The sequence below is a fragment of the Lactuca sativa genome, chromosome 5 (genome assembly GCF_002870075.4).
Source record: "Lactuca sativa cultivar Salinas chromosome 5, Lsat_Salinas_v11, whole genome shotgun sequence".
Lineage (NCBI taxonomy): Eukaryota > Viridiplantae > Streptophyta > Magnoliopsida > Asterales > Asteraceae > Lactuca > Lactuca sativa.
Genome location: NC_056627.2, coordinates 288,823,593 through 288,846,010, shown reverse-complemented (window position 1 = coordinate 288,846,010; position 22,418 = coordinate 288,823,593). Strand labels below are relative to the sequence as shown.

Sequence of the window (22,418 nt, the reverse complement as noted above, 5' to 3'; positions counted from 1 at the left end):
AACAAATCGAAATTGATGAAGATTTGTGGTGTGTGGTTTGCCATCATTTTTTTTTTCCTGTTGGAGCATATACATATTTCATCTTGGGAGCATGAATTGAACATATTTCACGAAAATGTTCAACGAGTTTTCCACCCTATCATTTATTTATTTGTTACAATTGTTGTTTGATTAACACAAAAAATGACAGGACATTAAGTATGTGTTGACCTTTTCTTTATAGAGCATTGTTCAACTCATTTAGCACCCCAAAAATAGTCTTACTCAAATCTATCATGCATATAAAATCACAAGACTAGAGTACATAACCAACAATATCAAACTTTATTTGATTGTGTGAACTTGAAGAGACATCTCCATTTTTATCAAGAACATCTTGTATAAACAATATAGAGAAACAAGCATATGCGTATGTTATTCCTTTCTGGCTTGTGTATACATGTGATCAAAAGCACGTTGAATTGATTTTTTGGGTTTAGTAAACATAGTGAACCTTTCTCTAGCTCAGTTATGAATGCTAGTAATGTTTCCGACATATTTATCAAACCTATTTGGCATATTCCAACTTCTAATTCATTCTTTATAAAGCATTTCCTCATGTTTTTTTCTAAGATCATCCTTCTTCTTAAGTAACATACAAATAAATCAAATATTACTAATTAAACAAAAATTTATAAAGATCAAATAAGTAACCATAATGAACATTTATGAGAGAGACAAATTGAAAACAAAAAAAAAAATCAGGTATTACAAACAAGGTAGTTCCATTTTAAAATTTAAGCAGTACATTATTTATTTACCAAAATATGTTTTGCTGAGAAGATATAAGCCCAACTCCTTTTGGCCCAACCCAATTATGCTGTCATCGCCGGCGGTGAACACGGCTTGACATTTTCCGTTGACAAGGATGGCCGGAAAAGAAAAGGTGGTAAATGCCATCATTGCTGCTTCATTCTAAAGTTTCTTTACAGTCAAAAAGGTCCCAGAATTCTTAAAATAAAGGCTTCAAACAAATATATTACAAGCTTTTGCTGCTGCTACTTGATTGATCTGATCAAATTTACAGACTTTTTTCAATACCTTTCATGGCGAATTGGCCAGAATCATTTCAATTCCAGCACAAGTCCTTAGAATTCCGAGCTCCACCGCCATCGCCGGTAGCTTCTGGCCGCCGATCTTCAGTCGCAAACGATGAGATTCTAACAGAATTTCTTCACCACTCGCTCCGTGTACCTGATCTTGTCCTACCGGATCGCGTCTCCCCTCGTCAAAAGCTAAAGATCCAGAAACTTCCTAAACTAGACTACAAAACACTGGAATCGTTGGAAGATCATAACATCACCAACACTTTTGATGTGATTGGTCAAACCGGTTGCTTTGAGCTCGTTAACCATGGAATCTCCAATCAACTTGTTCGTTCTGTGGCCAAATATGGCGCAGGAATATTCGAATTATTACCGGAGAAAAAGGCTGTGATGTCAAGGTCTGCTGACAGGATTTATGGCTTCGAGGAGTTTCATGGAGAAGAGAGGGAAGCAAGTGAAGAATTCGTATGGTGTAGAGACGATGCGTTGAAATCGGAATTGGAAGCAAGTTTGCCTCTTCAATATTCAAATTTCAGGTAATGATCTCTTCACCAACTCATTTCATTCAAATTAAAAACAAGAATCGACAAATTAAACACTTACAGCGGAAACCTCGAGATCCTTACTTCCGAAATCGAAAAGATCTCCGGAATTATCTTAAAATTTCTGCTCGAGAACACTCCACTAAAATCAGGATCCGACGATGATGATGCAAGCGAGAAACAAATTTTTGGAACGATATGCTACTTCCATAGGCACCATCAGGATCCGGATAGAATCACAAACGATGATCATTACACGAACAATTTGAGATACGACATGATCCGAATGCTGATTAGAGGATCCGAACACTCTCACACGCTATGCGTTCACGCATGCCATGGATCCTCCGAGTTCCATGTTTATTCGAAGAAAGGTTGGGTATCGTTTCGCCCAGAGAAAGATGCATTGGTCATCACCATTGGTGATCAGTTGCAGGTAAAACTGATCATATTATATTTGACCTTTAAATACTTTTTGTTAACTTCCGGACAAAACTTCTATATTTTATTTATCAGAAAGTCAACATAATCAAAATCACGTATTCATAAATAAATCAGAAATTTTCGCATTTTAAATGTGTATAAGTGTATAACTGTATACTGAAAATTAAAATTACACTCTTGTTGTGGCTAATACTATGTTTTAGTCAAACTTTTGAAAAAATTGAATGATCTGTAAAAAAAAAAAAAAAAAAAATAGTTATACATAACAAATTATGTTTTATACAGTTATACAATACAATCATATAAAACATAAATCGTTATGTATGGCTGAAAAGTGTTGTGTACAAATCACTACCCTTATTACAATAGTCCTCATGGTTCCAAAATGCTACGTGGTTGACCTTTTTGGTTATTAGTGTCAATAGACCTCTATTAAGTATGTGTAAAATGAGCAGCTTGTGCTCGAACCAAATTAAGAAAAACTATAAACTAAATAGCTAACCTTGTACTCTAGAATGCCTCGTTCGTCTTTCCCGCTTAAGAACATACTTGTTGTCCGCCCGCATCTTCGACGACCACTTTCATCTTCGGCAATTGCCTTCACCTCTTGTCGTCGCCTCTCTATTTCTCCCACAACGGCTTAACCTTCACCGGTATCATTCTACTCCTATCATCGCTAAACATGTGTCGCCTCTCCTTATAATGATGGAAACACAATTGAGATGGAGAGAGGTTGGCCATCCCCATCCCTAAGTCCCCCATCCCCAACCGTCATGAGGAATCAAATTCACGGCCCTTTGGAAATTGGAAACATCGTTGGTTAATACCCAACCCATCAATAAAACTTATGGTAGACGCATATAATTAAAAAAATCTTAATACATAATGCATTAACTTACTGAAAAATAAATGTGAATTCTAAAAATTCTAACCATCTACAACATTCCCTTAGATTAATATCATTATATACTCAACAACATCATTATATTCAAATGTTTGATTCATTTCTTCTTGTTTTAATCCTCAATATAAAATCATAATAGAAACATTGTAACGTCCCAAAAATTACAAATATATTTTTATTTTTAAAACAGATTAACCAATTAAATATTTACTTCAAAAACAATTGACTAGCATTTAATTGATTGAAAACCACACATTATTAAAATTAAGTTTACAAAAATGTGGAAACGAATATCTTTGTTGCGATTGTACAATCTTGCCGAACTCTTCTCACGAACAACCTTCAAAAATTTTAATCCATAATTGTAAGTATAAATATTAGTGAGTTCCATAGTATACCACATATTCCACTATACATACAATGCATCCATATATAATCCTCGACTCTAGCGTCGAGCAACCAAAAACACACATATATCATATATAACGAACCAAGCCCAAGAGTTCACAGGACCAACCCAACTACCATAACGGGCATTGCCCAAACATACATAACAGGTCCCGACCAACATACGTAACAGGCCACGCCCAACCATACGTAACGGGCCCCGCCCAAAGAGTAAATGGGCCCAACCCAAACTCCCTTTCCAAGAGCTACATCTTGATCTTTTGTACTATTGTTAGGGGCCAAATCCTAGACTTCCATACAATGCCAAAGCCATACATAGTCGAAATTTGATAGACATTTGAACACATGATCTACCCAAAAGTGATAAATCAGACAAGTACCTTGCAGTCGGGCATTACACCAAGAGTTCTCATGTTGTCCAACTTGACTACATACAATCTCTTAGGGTAAATATTTAACAACCAATCAATACTAGCAATACTCTAACCAATCATGACACCTAGCAGTATCAAATAAACCTCAAACAAGACTTTATCTGTCTATCATACCATGACACCAAGTGTCCTAATTTCACAAGCATAACAAGGAGTTAACATAGTCAACTAGCATACTCATACTCTATCAGTACCTCTATCCTACCATGCAAAGGATATATAATGGGATATATGGCATAGTGAGAAACTCACATGAATGGAAGAATCAGAGAAGCACAACAACACTCTTACACCTTGTACTGCTCAATCCCGCAAACTGGCTTACACCAAAATAGATAAATGCTAAATCAAAATCCAAATCTCCAAGTTTGACCCCAATTTAAACTTATCAACAGTCAATGGTCAACAAAAGTTAATTGTTAACCGAGTCAACAGCCACCACGACGTAGAGACCTCTTGGCCATGTCATGGGCATGTCTAGACAAAACAGTCGACATGCAAGAGACCACCAGGTTGTGGCAGGCTCTTGGCCTCGTCGTGGTTTATGGTCAGGAGTCAAAATCTTTATTAAGCACTTAATCCTTTCAGACCAAGACTCAAAACTTCATATCTACTTCTTCTCATTGACTTAATGGATAAATTTTCCAATTTTTTCCAATAAGACCTCACCATGAAGTAAGATCTTAAATCCTAAATCCAAAACGGCATAAATCTTACACCAAACATGCATAGATCCAAGGACAAGGTCATCCTACCAATTTTCCATCAAGAAAAGTTCCAGAACACAATCCTTAGTACTTAGAAGGGGTTGGAGTCATCTAAACTCCAAGGAAATCACCAAAAAGGGACCAAAAGCTAGATCTAATAAACTAGAAGCCAAGGTTAAAGCTATATACTCACAATGGTCCATAAATGAAGTCACTTTGCTAGATCTACACTTGATCTCTTCACCAAAACACTTTGCAGGCAACTTGATCTTCAAGCTCCACACCAAAACAATGAAGAATAAACCTTCAAGTGGCCAGAACACCTCGAGAACACACATTGGGGCTATGGTTTCGAGATAGAAGGGTGGAGGCTGAAATGACCCTAAAGTTAAAGTCCTTAAATATGGGAGAAACCCTAAAGAATCATGGGCTTGGGCTGCAGCAGCCACCATGTTGTGGCAACCCTCTTGCCACACCGTGGTGCTCACCAGAATACGCAATCTATAAAAGTTATGCTACGTCGTGGTCATTCATGCCCACGTTGTGGCATAGGGTAGTGCCCAAAAACCCCATATTTTATCCCATTAAGTCTTTAGCTGATCCATTCTAGAAAACTGGTGTTACAAACATAATATATACATGTATGACCCTATGTATATATTCGTCTACTACATGAAAATCACAAAAAAAAAATGAAAGACGTTATTTAAGACAATAATGATATAAAAAATGAAAAAAAATGTAGTAAAAACATTAACTATATATATATATATATATATATATATATATATATATATATATATATATATATATATATATATATATATATATATATATATATAGGCTTAGGTCTAATTATTGTGTTATTGTATGCATAAATGTGGGTCAATCATTTTACTTATTTTAAAAAAGTGATTAATACATATTATTAAATTAAAGATAGTTGAAAAATACCATCTAATTTCATTCTAAGGGTATTTTAGACAATTGAGATAAATTTAAAAAAGGAAAATTCCATATTTTTTGGGATAATTAATTCTCTTGATTTTAAACATCTAACTTTTAAATTACTTTAATTTTAATTATAACGTAATTTTTATAATTAAAAATGATTTTATTCTGTTAGAATGTCATTCTCTTAGAATTATATTCTCTAGGAATTTCAGGATATATATTTCTATTAGAATGATATTCTATTAGAATGCCAACACCGACTAATAACAAATTTTTAGATAAAACTTCAAATTTTTCATTACATTCTTAAAAAGGTAAAAACTTTATATAATAGTCTATGACAATGAAATACTCACTAATAACAAACAAAACCATGTATATTATTATGTTAGAATGTCATTCTGTTAGAATCATATTCTTTAGGAATTTCAGGACATATATTTCTATTAGAAAGATATTCTATTAGAATGCCAACACCAACTAATAACAAATTTTTGGATAAGTATAACTTCGAATTTTTCAACAGCTTTTTCATACGGTTTTTCATTCTCTCGTCCAAAAGAGAGAAAAATTGTTGTATCAATTTCAGCAGCTTCTGACTTGGGTGAATCTTGCCATATACCACTTTCATTTGTAGTGTCTGTAAGAACAGAAAGGCTGCTAGTGCCAACCGTCGCCAGCTCATCATGTTGTAAATCATAATCACTATCATGCTCCCGAAACCTCTTCACAGAAGTTTTCACCTCAATTCCATCATTAACCGAATGCTCAGCAGTTACAGCTACCTCTGAAACTCGATGAAGATTAGTTTGCATTTGTATCCACCGATTCAAGGTCGGAAACCTGAATTAGAAGTCAAATGGCATTCAAAATCGGGTAACCAACTAACTGAATTCAGTTATATATGGAGAAAAGACAAAAGTAACCTCTTGGATTGATCAAGTGCAAACTCAAAGAACAATCTATCAGCATCATGCTTCTGTATTGACCCTAGCCCATCAGTGAACAAGCCTGACATGGTTGATGAGTAATCATTGCCACCATATAAAATACAATTCCCAAAAACACATGCTAAAACAGCCCCGACTGGTGACAGTTTCACAAGATGCTTGACAACGTCTAACTGAAGAAGGTACAGGGCAACTCTGGGTGTGGTTGAGGACGGACAATATGAACTTGGCTTGGCTTCTTTTGAAGATGGGGATAAAAATTTATCCTCTGAATCCTCTTCGTGTCCAATTTCTTCAGACTTACCCTCTTCGTGACAGCAAAAGACAATTGAATCCACTAATTAAACAGGGATTTATATCATGAATCTGCTGAGAATCAACATATTGATCATCAATTTCAATGGAAATTAAATCAGTAAACTGAAAGAAAGGGGGGAATCAACATACTGATCATCAATACCAAAGGTAGGGTTTTATCTAAGGGGCTGAAATGAGAATCGGCCAAGAAACCTCGCAACACACTTGCCATAGATACGCGAATGAGTTCGCTGGACCAACTGCCGCCTCGAGGAGATCGAATAAATTGGACTGTTGGGCTTCGATTTGATGAAGTTGATTGCGGATCACAGATAAGTCTTCGGATTCTTGTTGGATTGAATTGATACTGGAGCTTCCAATGATCTCTGCAACTTTGGAGCTTGACCTTTCTTCACCTTTCATCTGATCTTTGATTGATTGTAAAAGATCGATGTTTTTGTCTAGGGTTTTAAAGCGGTAAATGTAAACGATTTTGCCTAAATCAAAGGAGGGTTTATGATTTGAATAACTAATTACCAAAATTAATTAAAAGCTAAGATTACAATTTTACCCCTATCTAGGTTTTTAAAATGATTGGTCCATATTTATGCATACAATAACACAATAATTACTTTAAACACCTGAACCTATCTCTCTCTCTCTCTCTCTCTCTCTCTATATATATATATATATATATATATATATATATATATACATGAACACACACACACACACACACACTTTTACATATGTGGACGAGGTGAGTGGGGGAATATGATACCCAACATCGACCCCATCCCTATTTTTTTATTTAAGGGGATCGCAGACCCGGTTTTGGCGAAGAATACCTATACCCAATAGGGTCGAGTGATACAAAACGGCATAAATCTTACACCAAACATGCATAGATCCAAGGACAAGGTCATCCTACCAATTTTCCATCAAGAAAAGTTCCAGAACACAATCCTTAGTACTTAGAAGGGGTTGGAGTCATCTAAACTCCAAGGAAATCACCAAAAAGGGACCAAAAGCTAGATCTAATAAACTAGAAGCCAAGGTTAAAGCTATATACTCACAATGGTCCATAAATGAAGTCACTTTGCTAGATCTACACTTGATCTCTTCACCAAAACACTTTGCAGGCAACTTGATCTTCAAGCTCCACACCAAAACAATGAAGAATAAACCTTCAAGTGGCCAGAACACCTCGAGAACACACATTGGGGCTATGGTTTCGAGATAGAAGGGTGGAGGCTGAAATGACCCTAAAGTTAAAGTCCTTAAATATGGGAGAAACCCTAAAGAATCATGGGCTTGGGCTGCAGCAGCCACCATGTTGTGGCAACCCTCTTGCCACACCGTGGTGCTCACCAGAATACGCAATCTATAAAAGTTATGCTACGTCGTGGTCATTCATGCCCACGTTGTGGCATAGGGTAGTGCCCAAAAACCCCATATTTTATCCCATTAAGTCTTTAGCTGATCCATTCTAGAAAACTGGTGTTACAAACATAATATATACATGTATGACCCTATGTATATATTCGTCTACTACATGAAAATCACAAAAAAAAAATGAAAGACGTTATTTAAGACAATAATGATATAAAAAATGAAAAAAAATGTAGTAAAAACATTAACTATATATATATATATATATATATATATATATATATATATATATATATATATATATATATATATATATATATATATATATATATAGGCTTAGGTCTAATTATTGTGTTATTGTATGCATAAATGTGGGTCAATCATTTTACTTATTTTAAAAAAGTGATTAATACATATTATTAAATTAAAGATAGTTGAAAAATACCATCTAATTTCATTCTAAGGGTATTTTAGACAATTGAGATAAATTTAAAAAAGGAAAATTCCATATTTTTTGGGATAATTAATTCTCTTGATTTTAAACATCTAACTTTTAAATTACTTTAATTTTAATTATAACGTAATTTTTATAATTAAAAATGATTTTATTCTGTTAGAATGTCATTCTCTTAGAATTATATTCTCTAGGAATTTCAGGATATATATTTCTATTAGAATGATATTCTATTAGAATGCCAACACCGACTAATAACAAATTTTTAGATAAAACTTCAAATTTTTCATTACATTCTTAAAAAGGTAAAAACTTTATATAATAGTCTATGACAATGAAATACTCACTAATAACAAACAAAACCATGTATATTATTATGTTAGAATGTCATTCTGTTAGAATCATATTCTTTAGGAATTTCAGGACATATATTTCTATTAGAAAGATATTCTATTAGAATGCCAACACCAACTAATAACAAATTTTTGGATAAGTATAACTTCGAATTTTTCAACAGCTTTTTCATACGGTTTTTCATTCTCTCGTCCAAAAGAGAGAAAAATTGTTGTATCAATTTCAGCAGCTTCTGACTTGGGTGAATCTTGCCATATACCACTTTCATTTGTAGTGTCTGTAAGAACAGAAAGGCTGCTAGTGCCAACCGTCGCCAGCTCATCATGTTGTAAATCATAATCACTATCATGCTCCCGAAACCTCTTCACAGAAGTTTTCACCTCAATTCCATCATTAACCGAATGCTCAGCAGTTACAGCTACCTCTGAAACTCGATGAAGATTAGTTTGCATTTGTATCCACCGATTCAAGGTCGGAAACCTGAATTAGAAGTCAAATGGCATTCAAAATCGGGTAACCAACTAACTGAATTCAGTTATATATGGAGAAAAGACAAAAGTAACCTCTTGGATTGATCAAGTGCAAACTCAAAGAACAATCTATCAGCATCATGCTTCTGTATTGACCCTAGCCCATCAGTGAACAAGCCTGACATGGTTGATGAGTAATCATTGCCACCATATAAAATACAATTCCCAAAAACACATGCTAAAACAGCCCCGACTGGTGACAGTTTCACAAGATGCTTGACAACGTCTAACTGAAGAAGGTACAGGGCAACTCTGGGTGTGGTTGAGGACGGACAATATGAACTTGGCTTGGCTTCTTTTGAAGATGGGGATAAAAATTTATCCTCTGAATCCTCTTCGTGTCCAATTTCTTCAGACTTACCCTCTTCGTGACAGCAAAAGACAATTGAATCCACTAATTAAACAGGGATTTATATCATGAATCTGCTGAGAATCAACATATTGATCATCAATTTCAATGGAAATTAAATCAGTAAACTGAAAGAAAGGGGGGAATCAACATACTGATCATCAATACCAAAGGTAGGGTTTTATCTAAGGGGCTGAAATGAGAATCGGCCAAGAAACCTCGCAACACACTTGCCATAGATACGCGAATGAGTTCGCTGGACCAACTGCCGCCTCGAGGAGATCGAATAAATTGGACTGTTGGGCTTCGATTTGATGAAGTTGATTGCGGATCACAGATAAGTCTTCGGATTCTTGTTGGATTGAATTGATACTGGAGCTTCCAATGATCTCTGCAACTTTGGAGCTTGACCTTTCTTCACCTTTCATCTGATCTTTGATTGATTGTAAAAGATCGATGTTTTTGTCTAGGGTTTTAAAGCGGTAAATGTAAACGATTTTGCCTAAATCAAAGGAGGGTTTATGATTTGAATAACTAATTACCAAAATTAATTAAAAGCTAAGATTACAATTTTACCCCTATCTAGGTTTTTAAAATGATTGGTCCATATTTATGCATACAATAACACAATAATTACTTTAAACACCTGAACCTATCTCTCTCTCTCTCTCTCTCTCTCTATATATATATATATATATATATATATATATATATATATATATATACATGAACACACACACACACACACACACTTTTACATATGTGGACGAGGTGAGTGGGGGAATATGATACCCAACATCGACCCCATCCCTATTTTTTTATTTAAGGGGATCGCAGACCCGGTTTTGGCGAAGAATACCTATACCCAATAGGGTCGAGTGATACAAGTTTCCCAACAGGTCGGAGCGAATTTTCATGTCTATCCCACACCACCACTACTTACGATTGATATCGACTTCGGAGACAAAGAAGATGAGGGGAAGGGATAAGTTTTTCTTGAGACTATTTTACTCTAGTTTACCACGTCTCCCACAACCACCACATAGAACCAAGGATTTTTTCGAGATTGTGGTCAGGGGCCTAGCTAAAAATTTAAGATAAAAGGGAACTTACATCGCAATAAAATACTATTTTTTTGGTTATATAGATAGTTTTGATTAAAGGTGGTCTCTAGGAATATATATATATATATATATATATATATATATATATATATATATATATATATATATATATATATAAGGTTCTAATTTTAACTCTCTTAAATTTGACATATCATTTTTAGATGCAAACATCAATTTGTTTTCAATATTACTTTTCTTTTAAGGTTGTTGTCATGTATGTTAAATATCTTCCCTAATATTATTATTAACATGATGTTCTTATGGTTCATGGACATCTTCTTTTCATTTGAAAAAAAAATGATAGTTTTATCTTTACTCAGGATTTACCTTATCATTATGTAAAATCAAATTACCAATCATAATAAAATTGTTAATTATAAAGTATAAAAATTAAATATGTTATAAGAACTAAAGGTTACATGTTACTAATTTGCAAATGAAGTAGCAATGGCAGCACCTTCTTAATTTCAACAAAATTCCCATGTTTAATCAAAACATTGTTTCCAAGATTAATAATCAAATCAAAGTATCCCAAAAATCCAAAATCATAAAACTAAGAAGATGTGCACGATCACGTCTTTGCTTTCCCACAATCGTCATGTAGAACCTGAAACGATAAATTGAAACTGTAAGCCAAAGCTTAGTGAGTTCTCCCAAAGTATCACCACGCAAACATATAACAACATGCATATTGGGTCCACAACTAACAGACTGGATTATCACTGAGTCCACAACATGAGTATGGCTTGCCTTCTGGCCCACAGCTCATGTCTGGCTTACTCCCGAGCCCACAGCATAAGTTTGGCTTGCCTCTCGGGGCCACAGCTTATGTCTGGCTTGCTCAAAAGTTTGTTGGATTCTGCATAAGGCAGCATCACCTCGACCCAACTACACTCTATCAACATATACATAACAGATAACATATATCCAGTAAATAGATAACCATATAACCAATCAACAGACAAACAGAGCGATCTACATATCGCTATCGCATAACAACATCTTATATAACAAGACTTAATTCTAACATATCAATAAAACATAGCAACATCCTCTAAACCATGATACGTAACTTAGTGGGCCGACATTGGTGCCTTCGACCCACAAATACAGTGAGGAAAACTCACCTCTCAGCCTGAAAAGATAGTTGAACAGTACACTTCTCCGAATATCAGCTCTACCGGTCACTTATACATCAAAAAAATGACCAAACTCAACTAAAAATCAAAATACCCAAAATACCCCTAGATCAAACTTGGTCAAAGTCAAAAGTCAAAAAGTCAATCGAGTTGAATCAGTTGAGTACGCCCAGCATTCTCAGCTTGTACGCTTAGTGTACTCAAGATCCAGGATCGGGGCTCCCATCGCGTAAGCGCAGCGTACACCAATATACTCCCAACGTACGTTGACTGAGTGCGTTCTTCCGTTTAAGGGCTTATTCCATTAATTCCCTTCGTCCAAAAGCAGATATAGTCCCAAAATAACATCTTAAGTCATTAAGATGTTATTTATGACTTTGCAGGGCTAGGAAGTGCCCAATACTAGAAACCCGAACAACTTATTCCATTCTTTATGACTTTGCAGGGCTAGGAAGTGCCCACTACTAGAAACCCTAACCTTTTAACTCATTAAGACATTATAACACATGCATGGAAGGAAACTAATGACCAAGATTGAAATTTTATCACCTTAGACACTCCAAAATGTATGAAAACACAATCCATTTGGTCCAGGGAATGCCATACTCAAGAACATCATTGTTTAGGGACAAAAGCACATAATAACAGCATACATGCTAGATCTAACCAAATAAGCATCAATATATAAACTTTATACCTTCTGGAGATGGAGGAGGGTGCAAAAATTCCAGATACAAAGTTTCTCAAAGCTTACAAGATGTTCCCTTTTCCTTTTCCTTCCTCTAAAAACACCAAAACACACACTAATGGATCAAAGATGCTCAAAAATGGATTAGGGTTAGCTAGGGTCAAATATGGAAGTGGAGGCTGATGAATGAAGAGGTATCAATGAGTTAAGGATTCTTAAATAGAGTAAATTAGGGTTTGGCCATCAGCTCACACGATTTTATGATAAAGTCACATGGGACCCTTTTGCAAACAAATCTCATAATAAGGTTCAAAAGTGTAATTACTAGGAAATCAAGATGTTACAGTTCTCCCCCACTTGAATCGGACTTCGTCCTCGGATTCCCCTGCCACAAATACCTCAGGGTAGTGTTCTCGCATCTCCACTTCGGATCATTCAGACAATCCACACTGAAACCCAATCTAAACTAAAAAGTCGGCTCATACAGGTGAATACCTTCCCGTAATATATTCAATACAATCATAGTGAAACTCACGTACCCCGAACAATAATGAATCCTTGACCTACTAACTTCTACCACTGAAGAATAAACATCACAATTCTGCCCAAAATCTTGAAATTCAATACCTTGACTGACTCCTAAGCAGGAAAAACTATCTCGGAACACAGTAAATCCGACTTCACTTTACAATCCAAACCATACAAAACCCTTTCGACCTTGAGTTACCTTGCTATTACCACTAGGAAACAAAACCCCTGGCTATTCATTTTTTGTTGAACCCTCCATTCGAAAACAAGGTGATTCCCAACACGAGTCTCAGCTAGATAACCGTTGTAAAGAAACACGTACAATGCCAACATATTCCACAACTCCTTAACTATAAGCATGGTTGTAGAACTAGCTACTCGGTACCTACTCGGCCGACTACCGAGTAGCGAGTACTCGGGAGTACTCGGGGAGTACTCGGATTCGGTAATTCATATAGAAATATTTTTAGGGAAATTATATATGTCAAAATCATAAGTTAAAACCATAAGTTGAATGAAATATATAACAAAATTAGATACATGTAAATACACAAAAACTAAAAAAACACACAATGGTCCCACTTCGTGAATAATTATTGAAAATTTAAGATATATATGTAGTAATAATCACATATTTGTGTGTTAAATAATAAATCATTAAGTATACTATACATATTAATCATCGAGTTGGCCAAGTTTTACAACAGTGTTCACTTCAACAAGGGGCCGATCGGGGACTACTCGGATTTTGTAACTCGCCTCGACAAGGGGCCGAGTAGCGAGTACTCGGAAGAGTACTCGGCCAACTCGGCGAGTCTTACAACGCTGACTATTAGACCTAACTTCTACTGAGAACCACACAGTCAGGGACTCTCAAAACTACAACCACTGAAATAACTCCATCAATATGCTCCCCAGTACCAGGAACCCATCAGTTCTAAACTTCAAAAACCATACTCCAGGACTGATATTTGTCCATTCATTGAACATACTCCTTGTCTTTGACTAAGAACACCACCAAAACATGCGAAAAGAATACTCAAAAGGAACCGATCAAAAATTTCAACCAATCCCAAATCCAGAAGTTGTACAAAAAACCTTAAATACACCCTTGACTCCCTGACACGTTGTTACCAACCCACTGCTCCTATGAGCAAAGATGCTCAATACAAGAATTCTTACATTCCACCCAAATCCCTTATCAGCTTAGGTGTACCCCTACCTGAAAAATCACTTGATACATTCATAATGAACTTCATGACTTGAGGTTCCATAACCAATACCAATCATTGGTTACCAAACTCCTAATAAACAGCTCACAAACATACGAGATTTATAATGTAAACACTCCACAAGAGACTACTGATGCACAACTGTTACTCCCAACAAACCTTAACTGCCCACATGTTCCAAACCAGTTGGTCACTAAGTCTCCCGACTCTCACTATGCACTAACACCCAAACATCCCAAGAAAATTACGGATCCGAGACCTAAGAGCCTCAAACAATTAATTACCGGGTCTCTCCCATATAAATCATTCTGCCACTGGTTCACGATACATCATGACACCATCCAACCATCAAGATGAGAAGCTCATGGTTCCTCACCGCATTTCCATTACTGTCATGGGCCCTGCCCATGGTTTTGCCAACCATCCACTATAATACCTAATCAAAGATTAATATGAGTCGGATCCCTGACCGTGATAACCCAAATCCTTAAACTATGATTCTTTGCATATAATAAAAAATCAATAATTCTCTTGTCCTCAGATACGAATTCCAAGCGGTTCTCCCCCACTTGGAACCAACCCCTCCTTAGCGACTTCAAAACTTTTACTATACATTCACAATCCATAGCGTCCAGACCCTAAGCTTTCAATCTTGATCACTATCCTTATCAATAAACATCCCAAACATAAATCCTTCTCAAGGAAATTTTCCAAATCGAACCGATGCTATAATTTTCTCCAAATGTTTGAATCAAACTTTTGAATACCATCAGAACCAAGGTCAAACTGACTCCTTTCCAACCCTACCGGTGCGATCTGCTGAAAAGGGATTACACGGAAATCCGAAGTCATTCCAGAAAATTGATCAATGTTACTCTGACACCTTATTTGTGGTTTCAAGCATGCCCGTTGCTCTACACATGAAGAAATATTTATCTACACATATCATCGTCAACTGATATTACTTGATAATTTCTCGAACAATCTCAGCCACTGAACCCACACCTGTGCAAAATTGCATCGATTACACCCTAAAGTAGATTGTTAACTCAACAATAGCTCTACCCCTACTAATGATAGTGATCGATACGAAGAGCCACCCCACCTTCAATTGATATTCGACTCGAGAAATACACACTACTCTTAACCCTATTTCGTTGTCCCAAAAGGGACAGGCAACTACAATGAGATCTTGTCTAGAAGCCTCCAACGAAATGACTGGGTGCACAACACGAGCAGAAAACTAACAACAACTTACCCTACACCCACTTTAAATCAATCTCTCAATCCTCTCCAACATAAAAGATCTCAATAGTCTTGGACACCAGGAATCTAACGGACTTAAACTGCAACTTCCTTCGACCCATCTCAAGGAAATCATCAAAATCAATCTGGTTGTTGATCCTTCAAGTAGAAGGCTCAGTCTTCCACCGCTCAGGGCTTTCTCCATCATTGGTCGTCGTCTTCTACGTCGAAGCCTAAAACGGTTCATCCAGATACTCTCTAAACACAGCTCTCGATATGCAAAATGGAATATGACAATTTTTTTAATAATAATAAGCAATCACAAAGAACTCCTACACCTTAGATGCAGACGCCAGAAGCTTTCCAGACAATACAACTTCGAACGATCCACGAACGAGCATCTTACTTTAAGATTTATGGAGCACCCCAAAAGACGCATCCTTGATCCTTTAAAACCCACCAATGCTAACATAACAACCCTAGTACACTAACTACACGGGTGGCTATCTAATTGGCATTACACTAAGCAGGTACAGCTATTCAAGATAAAACTGAGGGTCAAAATCTATACCTATGATTTCTTGTAATTCAACCTTGACCTCCCGTAGGATGATGGGTGTTTGGGCTTGCACCCCCTCCGCAACCCATGCAGGATAGTGGGGTTTGACATGACTCGGCCGGTGACAGTGGAAACACATCTAACGACATGCCTTTTCTCTCCACACTTGTAGCATTTGAAATTACAACAAGTAAACTTGTGGGTCCCACCATACTTCCCATAGATATTGAATCCCCCTTGACTTTTAACACCCAAGTTAACAGCCTCGAACTCTTTGGCCATCACTGAATGAGCCCTTTTTCTCTTTCCAACTTGCATGAACACATCAAGATCTCCCCCAGTAGACACCTTAACAGTCCCTCTCGCAGTCTACAAGGCTGCAGTTCGCTCCTCGAACTTAGCAATTAGCCTGCCAGTGATCCGACTCACAATGGCATGCAAATCTTCTTGCAATATCTCCCATATCTAATCATCAGTCAACCCCGGCCTATCCTGGCCACCAGCTCCAGATCCTCTCGCGAACACCATACTGAAAATGAACCAAAATATGTCAAAAAAAGACCACAATTCATACTATTAAAACCATTACATACCATTTCAACCATTATCGAGAGACTAAACCCGTGGGGTTTGTGACCTCCTTGCTACACGTACAGGTCATGTTCTTTCAATAGTACGGGCCCATACTACCTTACACACCTGCCCATATTTGTCTCAATGGATCATCACAAACTACCTGAAAATAATCCCAACAACTAGGATACGCATACATCCTACCCTTATCTTTTGAGAGTGGCTAAACATTCTTTAGTTGGCCTGCTACACACACTCATCCATAATGATACTCCTAACACTCGTTAAATAGCGCACCATGATCACTACACACTCCCTAGGATATCCTAGGATCCTCACCTCACCTTGTCATCAGTTGCCGAAAGTTCCCCATTGGTGTCAATTAACTACTTCATGAATACAATCACATGCAACATAACTTAAATAATCTTAGATTAGAAGATTCAACCCTATAATGGTTAGACTCAAAAGAGCTACGTAATAGGACTAAATCCTTCACTCTAAGACTATTTAACACATGCAACATGTGACTTAACGTATTTAATTAGTAGTTAATTCACACCCGAAAGAGTCCTACAAGCAACAAGCAAGTAGCATTTGAGCAGAAAAACTCTATAGAAATAAGGCATCATAATTCATGTAATTCTTGAATATACCTACCCTACAACTAGCATGCAGTTCTATCATAAGCAAATAATAGTGTGTGTATCTTGGGAGATGCTTTCATGCTCCGACTGATCATGCACATCTCATCCTTCCTTAGTTACCTTTGAAAACAATTTCAAAATTTTGAAAACTCTTACAGATCCTTAGTTTGAGTCTGGATTCACACAAATGCTCATCCGATTCTCTCAAACCAGGGCTCTGATACCAACTTGTAACATCCCAAAAATCAGAGTCAAATTTTCAGTTTTTCAAAACCAATCCAAATACCATAATTGTTTACAAAACATTATTTCCAAGAGTAATAATCAAATCAGAGTATCCCATAAATCCAAAATCATAAAACTAAGAGGATGTGAATGATCACGCCTTTGTTTGCCCACGATTATCATGTAGTACCTGAAATAATAACCTAAAACTGTAAGTCAAAGCTTAGTGAGTTCCCCCAAAGTACCACCACAAAAACAATTAACAGCATGCATATTGGGTTCACAACTAACAGACTAGATTACACCTGAGTTCACAGCATGAGTTTGGCTTGCCTTCCGGCCCACAACTCATGTTTGGATTACTCCTGAGCCCACATCATAAGTCCGGCTTGCCTCTCGGGCCCACAGCTTATGTTTGGCTTGCTCTTAGGTTTGTTAGCTTCCGCACAAGGCAACATCGCCCCAACCCAACCACACTATGTCGACATATACATAACAAATAACACATATCCAGTAAACAAATAATCATATACTCAGTCAACAGACTAACAGGCGGATCTACAAATCACTATCGCATAACAACATCATATATACCAGGAGTCAGTTCTAACAGATAAATACAACATAGCAACATCCGCTAAACTAGGATACATAACCTAGTAGGTTGGCAATTGTGTCTTCAACCCACGAGTCTAGTGAGGAATACTCACCTTTCAGACTGAAAAGATAGCTAAATAGGACATTTTTCTGAATATTAGCTCTACCGATCACCTATACATCGAAAAAAAATGACCAAACTCAACTAAAATTTTGAAATACCCAAAATACCCATGGATCAAACTTGGTCAAAGTCAAAAGTTAAAAAGTAAGCCGAGTTGACTCAGTTGGGTACACCCAACATACTCAGCTTGTACGCTTAGCGTGCTCAAGATCCAAGTTTGGGGCTCCCATCGCGTAAGAGCGGCGTACGCCAGCATACGCTAGCTGAATGCATTCTTCCGTTTAAGGGCTTATTTCATTAATTCCCTTCGTCCAAAAGCAGATCTAGTCCCAAAATAACATCTTAAGTCATAAAGTTTGAACTTAAGTCATAAAGTTTTAAACTTTATGACTTTGCATGGCTAGGAAGTGCCCAACACTAGAAACCCTAAATTCTTAACTCATTAAGACATTATAACCCATGCATGGAAGGAAACTAACGACCAAGATTGCATTTTTATGACCTTAAACACTCCAAAACTTCTGAATAGACAATCCATGTGGTCTAGAGCATATCATACTCAAGAACATCATTGTTTGGGGACAAAAGTGCATAATAACATCACACAAACTAGATCTAACCAAATAAGCATCAAGATATAAGCTTTATACCTTCTGGAGATGGAGGAGGGTGCAAAGCTTCCAGATCCAAGGTTGTTCAAAGCTTCCAAGATGTTCTCCTTTCCTTCTCCTTCCTTTAAGAACACCAAAACACACACTAATGGCTCAGGGATGCTCAAAAATGGATTAGGGTTAGCTAGGGTCGAATATGGAGTGGAGGATGAAGAATGAAGAGCTATCAATGAGTTAAGGATGTTTAAATAGGATCCAAACCCTAAATATTAGGGTTTGGGCTTCACCCACGTACGCCCAGCATACTAAACGTACACCCAACTTATGTCATTAGCCCACACGATTTTATGATAAAGTCACATGGGACCCTTTTTGCAAACAAATATCATAATAAGGGTCAAAAGTGTAATTACTTGGAAATCGAGATGTTACAAATGGGCTAGAAACTTAATCATCGCATGTATTATGTATCATACCACTACTAAATGGTTAAAAGAATTGGAGGGGCATAACATCCGATTACCCCTTAGTAGCTCTGCTCTTGACTATGGTGGTGGCAGTGACTTAATAGAGACGAATGGGTGTATGAAGGTGTTAGGTATGACTAGAATTTAAATATGATGGTGATGGCGATGGATGAAGTGTCCAGTTGTGGTGGTCAGCAGTTAAGTAGTGGTAGTATTGGAGCCTCGGGTGCCACCGACGAGTTCAATGGTGTGGTTGAGTGATAGTGTTGGAGCCTTGTGTGTCATTGACAATTTCAACATTGGTTGGGGTAGGGTAGGTGGGGATCATTTATTTAATCTTTAAAATAAAATAAATATAACAAGAAAAAGGACAAAAATGGACATTTTCATTATTTTACACATACTTAAGGCATTGACAGGGACTTATCTTGATGAATTTTGCAATCACAATAGTATCAATTTTTTTTCAAAACTTAGAAGTAAAAATGTAGATCATTTCAACCATAGGAACCAAAATAGTAATGCATTCACAATTAAAACTAACTATTTGATATGATATTGCATCAGTAGAAAATATAATTATACTAGTTCATACATTGTTTGAAAATCTTGGATTCATAATTGTTTGATACACGTGGTTAGAGCATCTACAATGGTGAGTTCAATAGGAGGGTTAAATGAGGTGGCAAATGTGGTTGTCTTTCAATAATTGAAACTCTACCATAATGAGATGTCACATTGGCATTCAATGGATATGGAGTTCAATGATTATTGAACTCTTCAATGCATTGTAGGAAATAATTGATAGAGTTGCATGGAATGTATAAAAAAAATGATGTGGCAATCCATTGAACTCTATAAAGTTCAACGCATTGTGAATGTTCTTAGTATGAACCGGTTAAATGCAAATAATGACAAAAAAAAATCAACCAAATTCTAATTTGATCATTAAAGTTTAAAAGTGATCGAGAAAATGTTTAGGTTTTAAGTTTTAGCAACCAACTTTATTTTTACAAAGTTCTAGCTTTTTGTTGGTTATTTTTAAAATTCTGAAACCAAATAAGAATTTTAACAAAAAAACAAATGGTTGCCATTCTTATAATTAACCCGGGACACCTACAAAACTTGAATACTATGCAATTAAATGTACATAGGATTCAAAAACTTTAATATGAAGTCAACTTCAGTTTTATAAACTCTAGTTCAACTATATGAAGTTATGAACTACTGGTAATCTGTTTCGTGCACATAAGCCACATATTATATTCATACCAAACTTGATAGATTTTACCATGTTCGAAATTGAATAAGTTTACTTATTTATACTACAACTCAACGTATAACTTAATAAAATTATTCGTTTTATTTTTTCTTCTAAATGTTGATTATTGCAGAGATTGAGCGAGGGGAAATATAAACATGTAATGGGGAGGCCCGTCTTTAAAGGGAAAGAGGATTATATTTCAATGGCTTTTCTTTACAACCCACCGCCACCCATGGAGAAGAAGACAATTTCACTTGGCCACCAAACTTTGTTGTTTCTCATTTTGGTTTTATTTTACAAACTTTTTTGTAATTAAGTTACAATCTTTGAGTCTTTATTTGAGTGTAAAGTTCCTTATATTTCTTTTTTATTTGATTGTAAGCGTTTTGATCTTTTACACATAACTATTTTATAGCAACGATTTAATATATTTATTTTTTAGTCATAGACAATTTTACAATTTACTATTAGACTAATGGGCGTACCTCCACCGCATGGTGCATTGAGCTGAGGTGGCTTGCGGGCACCTGCGGTGAACACCGGCCTCCCTTTTTCTCTGCACAAAAATGCTCCCATACGGCGAGATTCCACCACACTGCTTCACCTTACTTTTCTTACCTCTTTTGTATTTTTACTTGCACAATACAAGAGCCTAAAGTATGTTTGAAAGGTGATCATTTACTAGTTGAAAGGTAAAGTAAGGGGAGGAGGACAATGAGGTGACGTGGAAATAAGGTAGCATGTAAAACGTGAAGGGTGAGTATACTCATTAACGTTGTTAGTCTATCGAGTGTGGTCACACCCCATCACGCCATATTAATTAATCTGTCTAATCATTTTTCATTCTCTACCATTTTATAGAAGTGGTATCACCAAATTGATTCCCATGTCAAGTTTTTCAATTTCATTTATTTTCTTTATGACTAGTAACATTTCCCGAATCAATACTACGCTCAATGACCTTCAATTTCCCCAAAAGGTCATTCTTTTCTTCACCAATTCGAGCCTTGTAATAAGAGTATACATTCTAAAATTTTGACTTTTAAAATTTTCAATTTATTCTTAAAATCAATTAATTTATTCTCGGACCCTCAACCGTACTAAGTCATCAATTAATTTATCTTTTAATATAACCTTTAACCCTTATTCAGCATAAACTTCAAACGAACACTTCGTGATGGAAATTCGATCCAAACAAGCATATTATATAATATGATGCAAGCATATGTTACGTCCCTTATTTTTATTGGATCGCCTCTAGTGACGGGTTTGAATATGTGTCATCATTTCTTAAGGACTCCAAATAAATGTTCCACGTCTTTACAATTCTTGTATTGTGCTTCATTTACTTTATTCGGAAAGTCATGTGCTTTTCCATTATAGATATCTTTAAATACCGACGATTGATAAAAATTAAAAAAATTAAAAAAATTAAAAAATTAAAATAAAAATCATTAAGCTCAATGTTGGAACTGGCAACACCAAAAAAAAGCAAGCAAAAAGTAAAGGGAATTTGACTTATTAAGGTAATTAAGTATTTCAAATGTTCACATATGGGTAATATTGTTTTTTTTGTACTCATTTACCCAAC

General features: G+C 36.1%; 1 protein-coding gene across 1 annotated transcript; it reads left to right on the top strand.

The window, feature by feature from the left end:
- Positions 1 to 888: 888 nt before the first annotated feature.
- LOC111910294 (1-aminocyclopropane-1-carboxylate oxidase 1) lies at positions 889 to 21,272 on the top strand. The gene is made up of 3 exons (XM_023906107.3): positions 889 to 1,621; positions 1,691 to 2,063; positions 20,958 to 21,272. The coding sequence occupies exons 1-3, from the start codon at positions 1,086 to 1,088 to the stop codon at positions 21,141 to 21,143; spliced, it is 1,095 nt and encodes a 364-aa protein (XP_023761875.1). The 5' UTR covers positions 889 to 1,085; the 3' UTR covers positions 21,144 to 21,272.
- Positions 21,273 to 22,418: the final 1,146 nt, after the last annotated feature.

Bases quoted from the DNA above. Each gene is read 5' to 3' on its own strand.
- LOC111910294 (XM_023906107.3), top strand. From the start codon at position 1,086: ATGGCGAATTGGCCAGAATCATTTCAATTCCAGCACAAGTCCTTAGAA. The intron at 1,622-1,690 runs GTAATGATCTCT...AAACACTTACAG, and splicing joins CTTCAATATTCAAATTTCAG to CGGAAACCTCGAGATCCTTA. The intron at 2,064-20,957 runs GTAAAACTGATC...TGATTATTGCAG, and splicing joins CCATTGGTGATCAGTTGCAG to AGATTGAGCGAGGGGAAATA.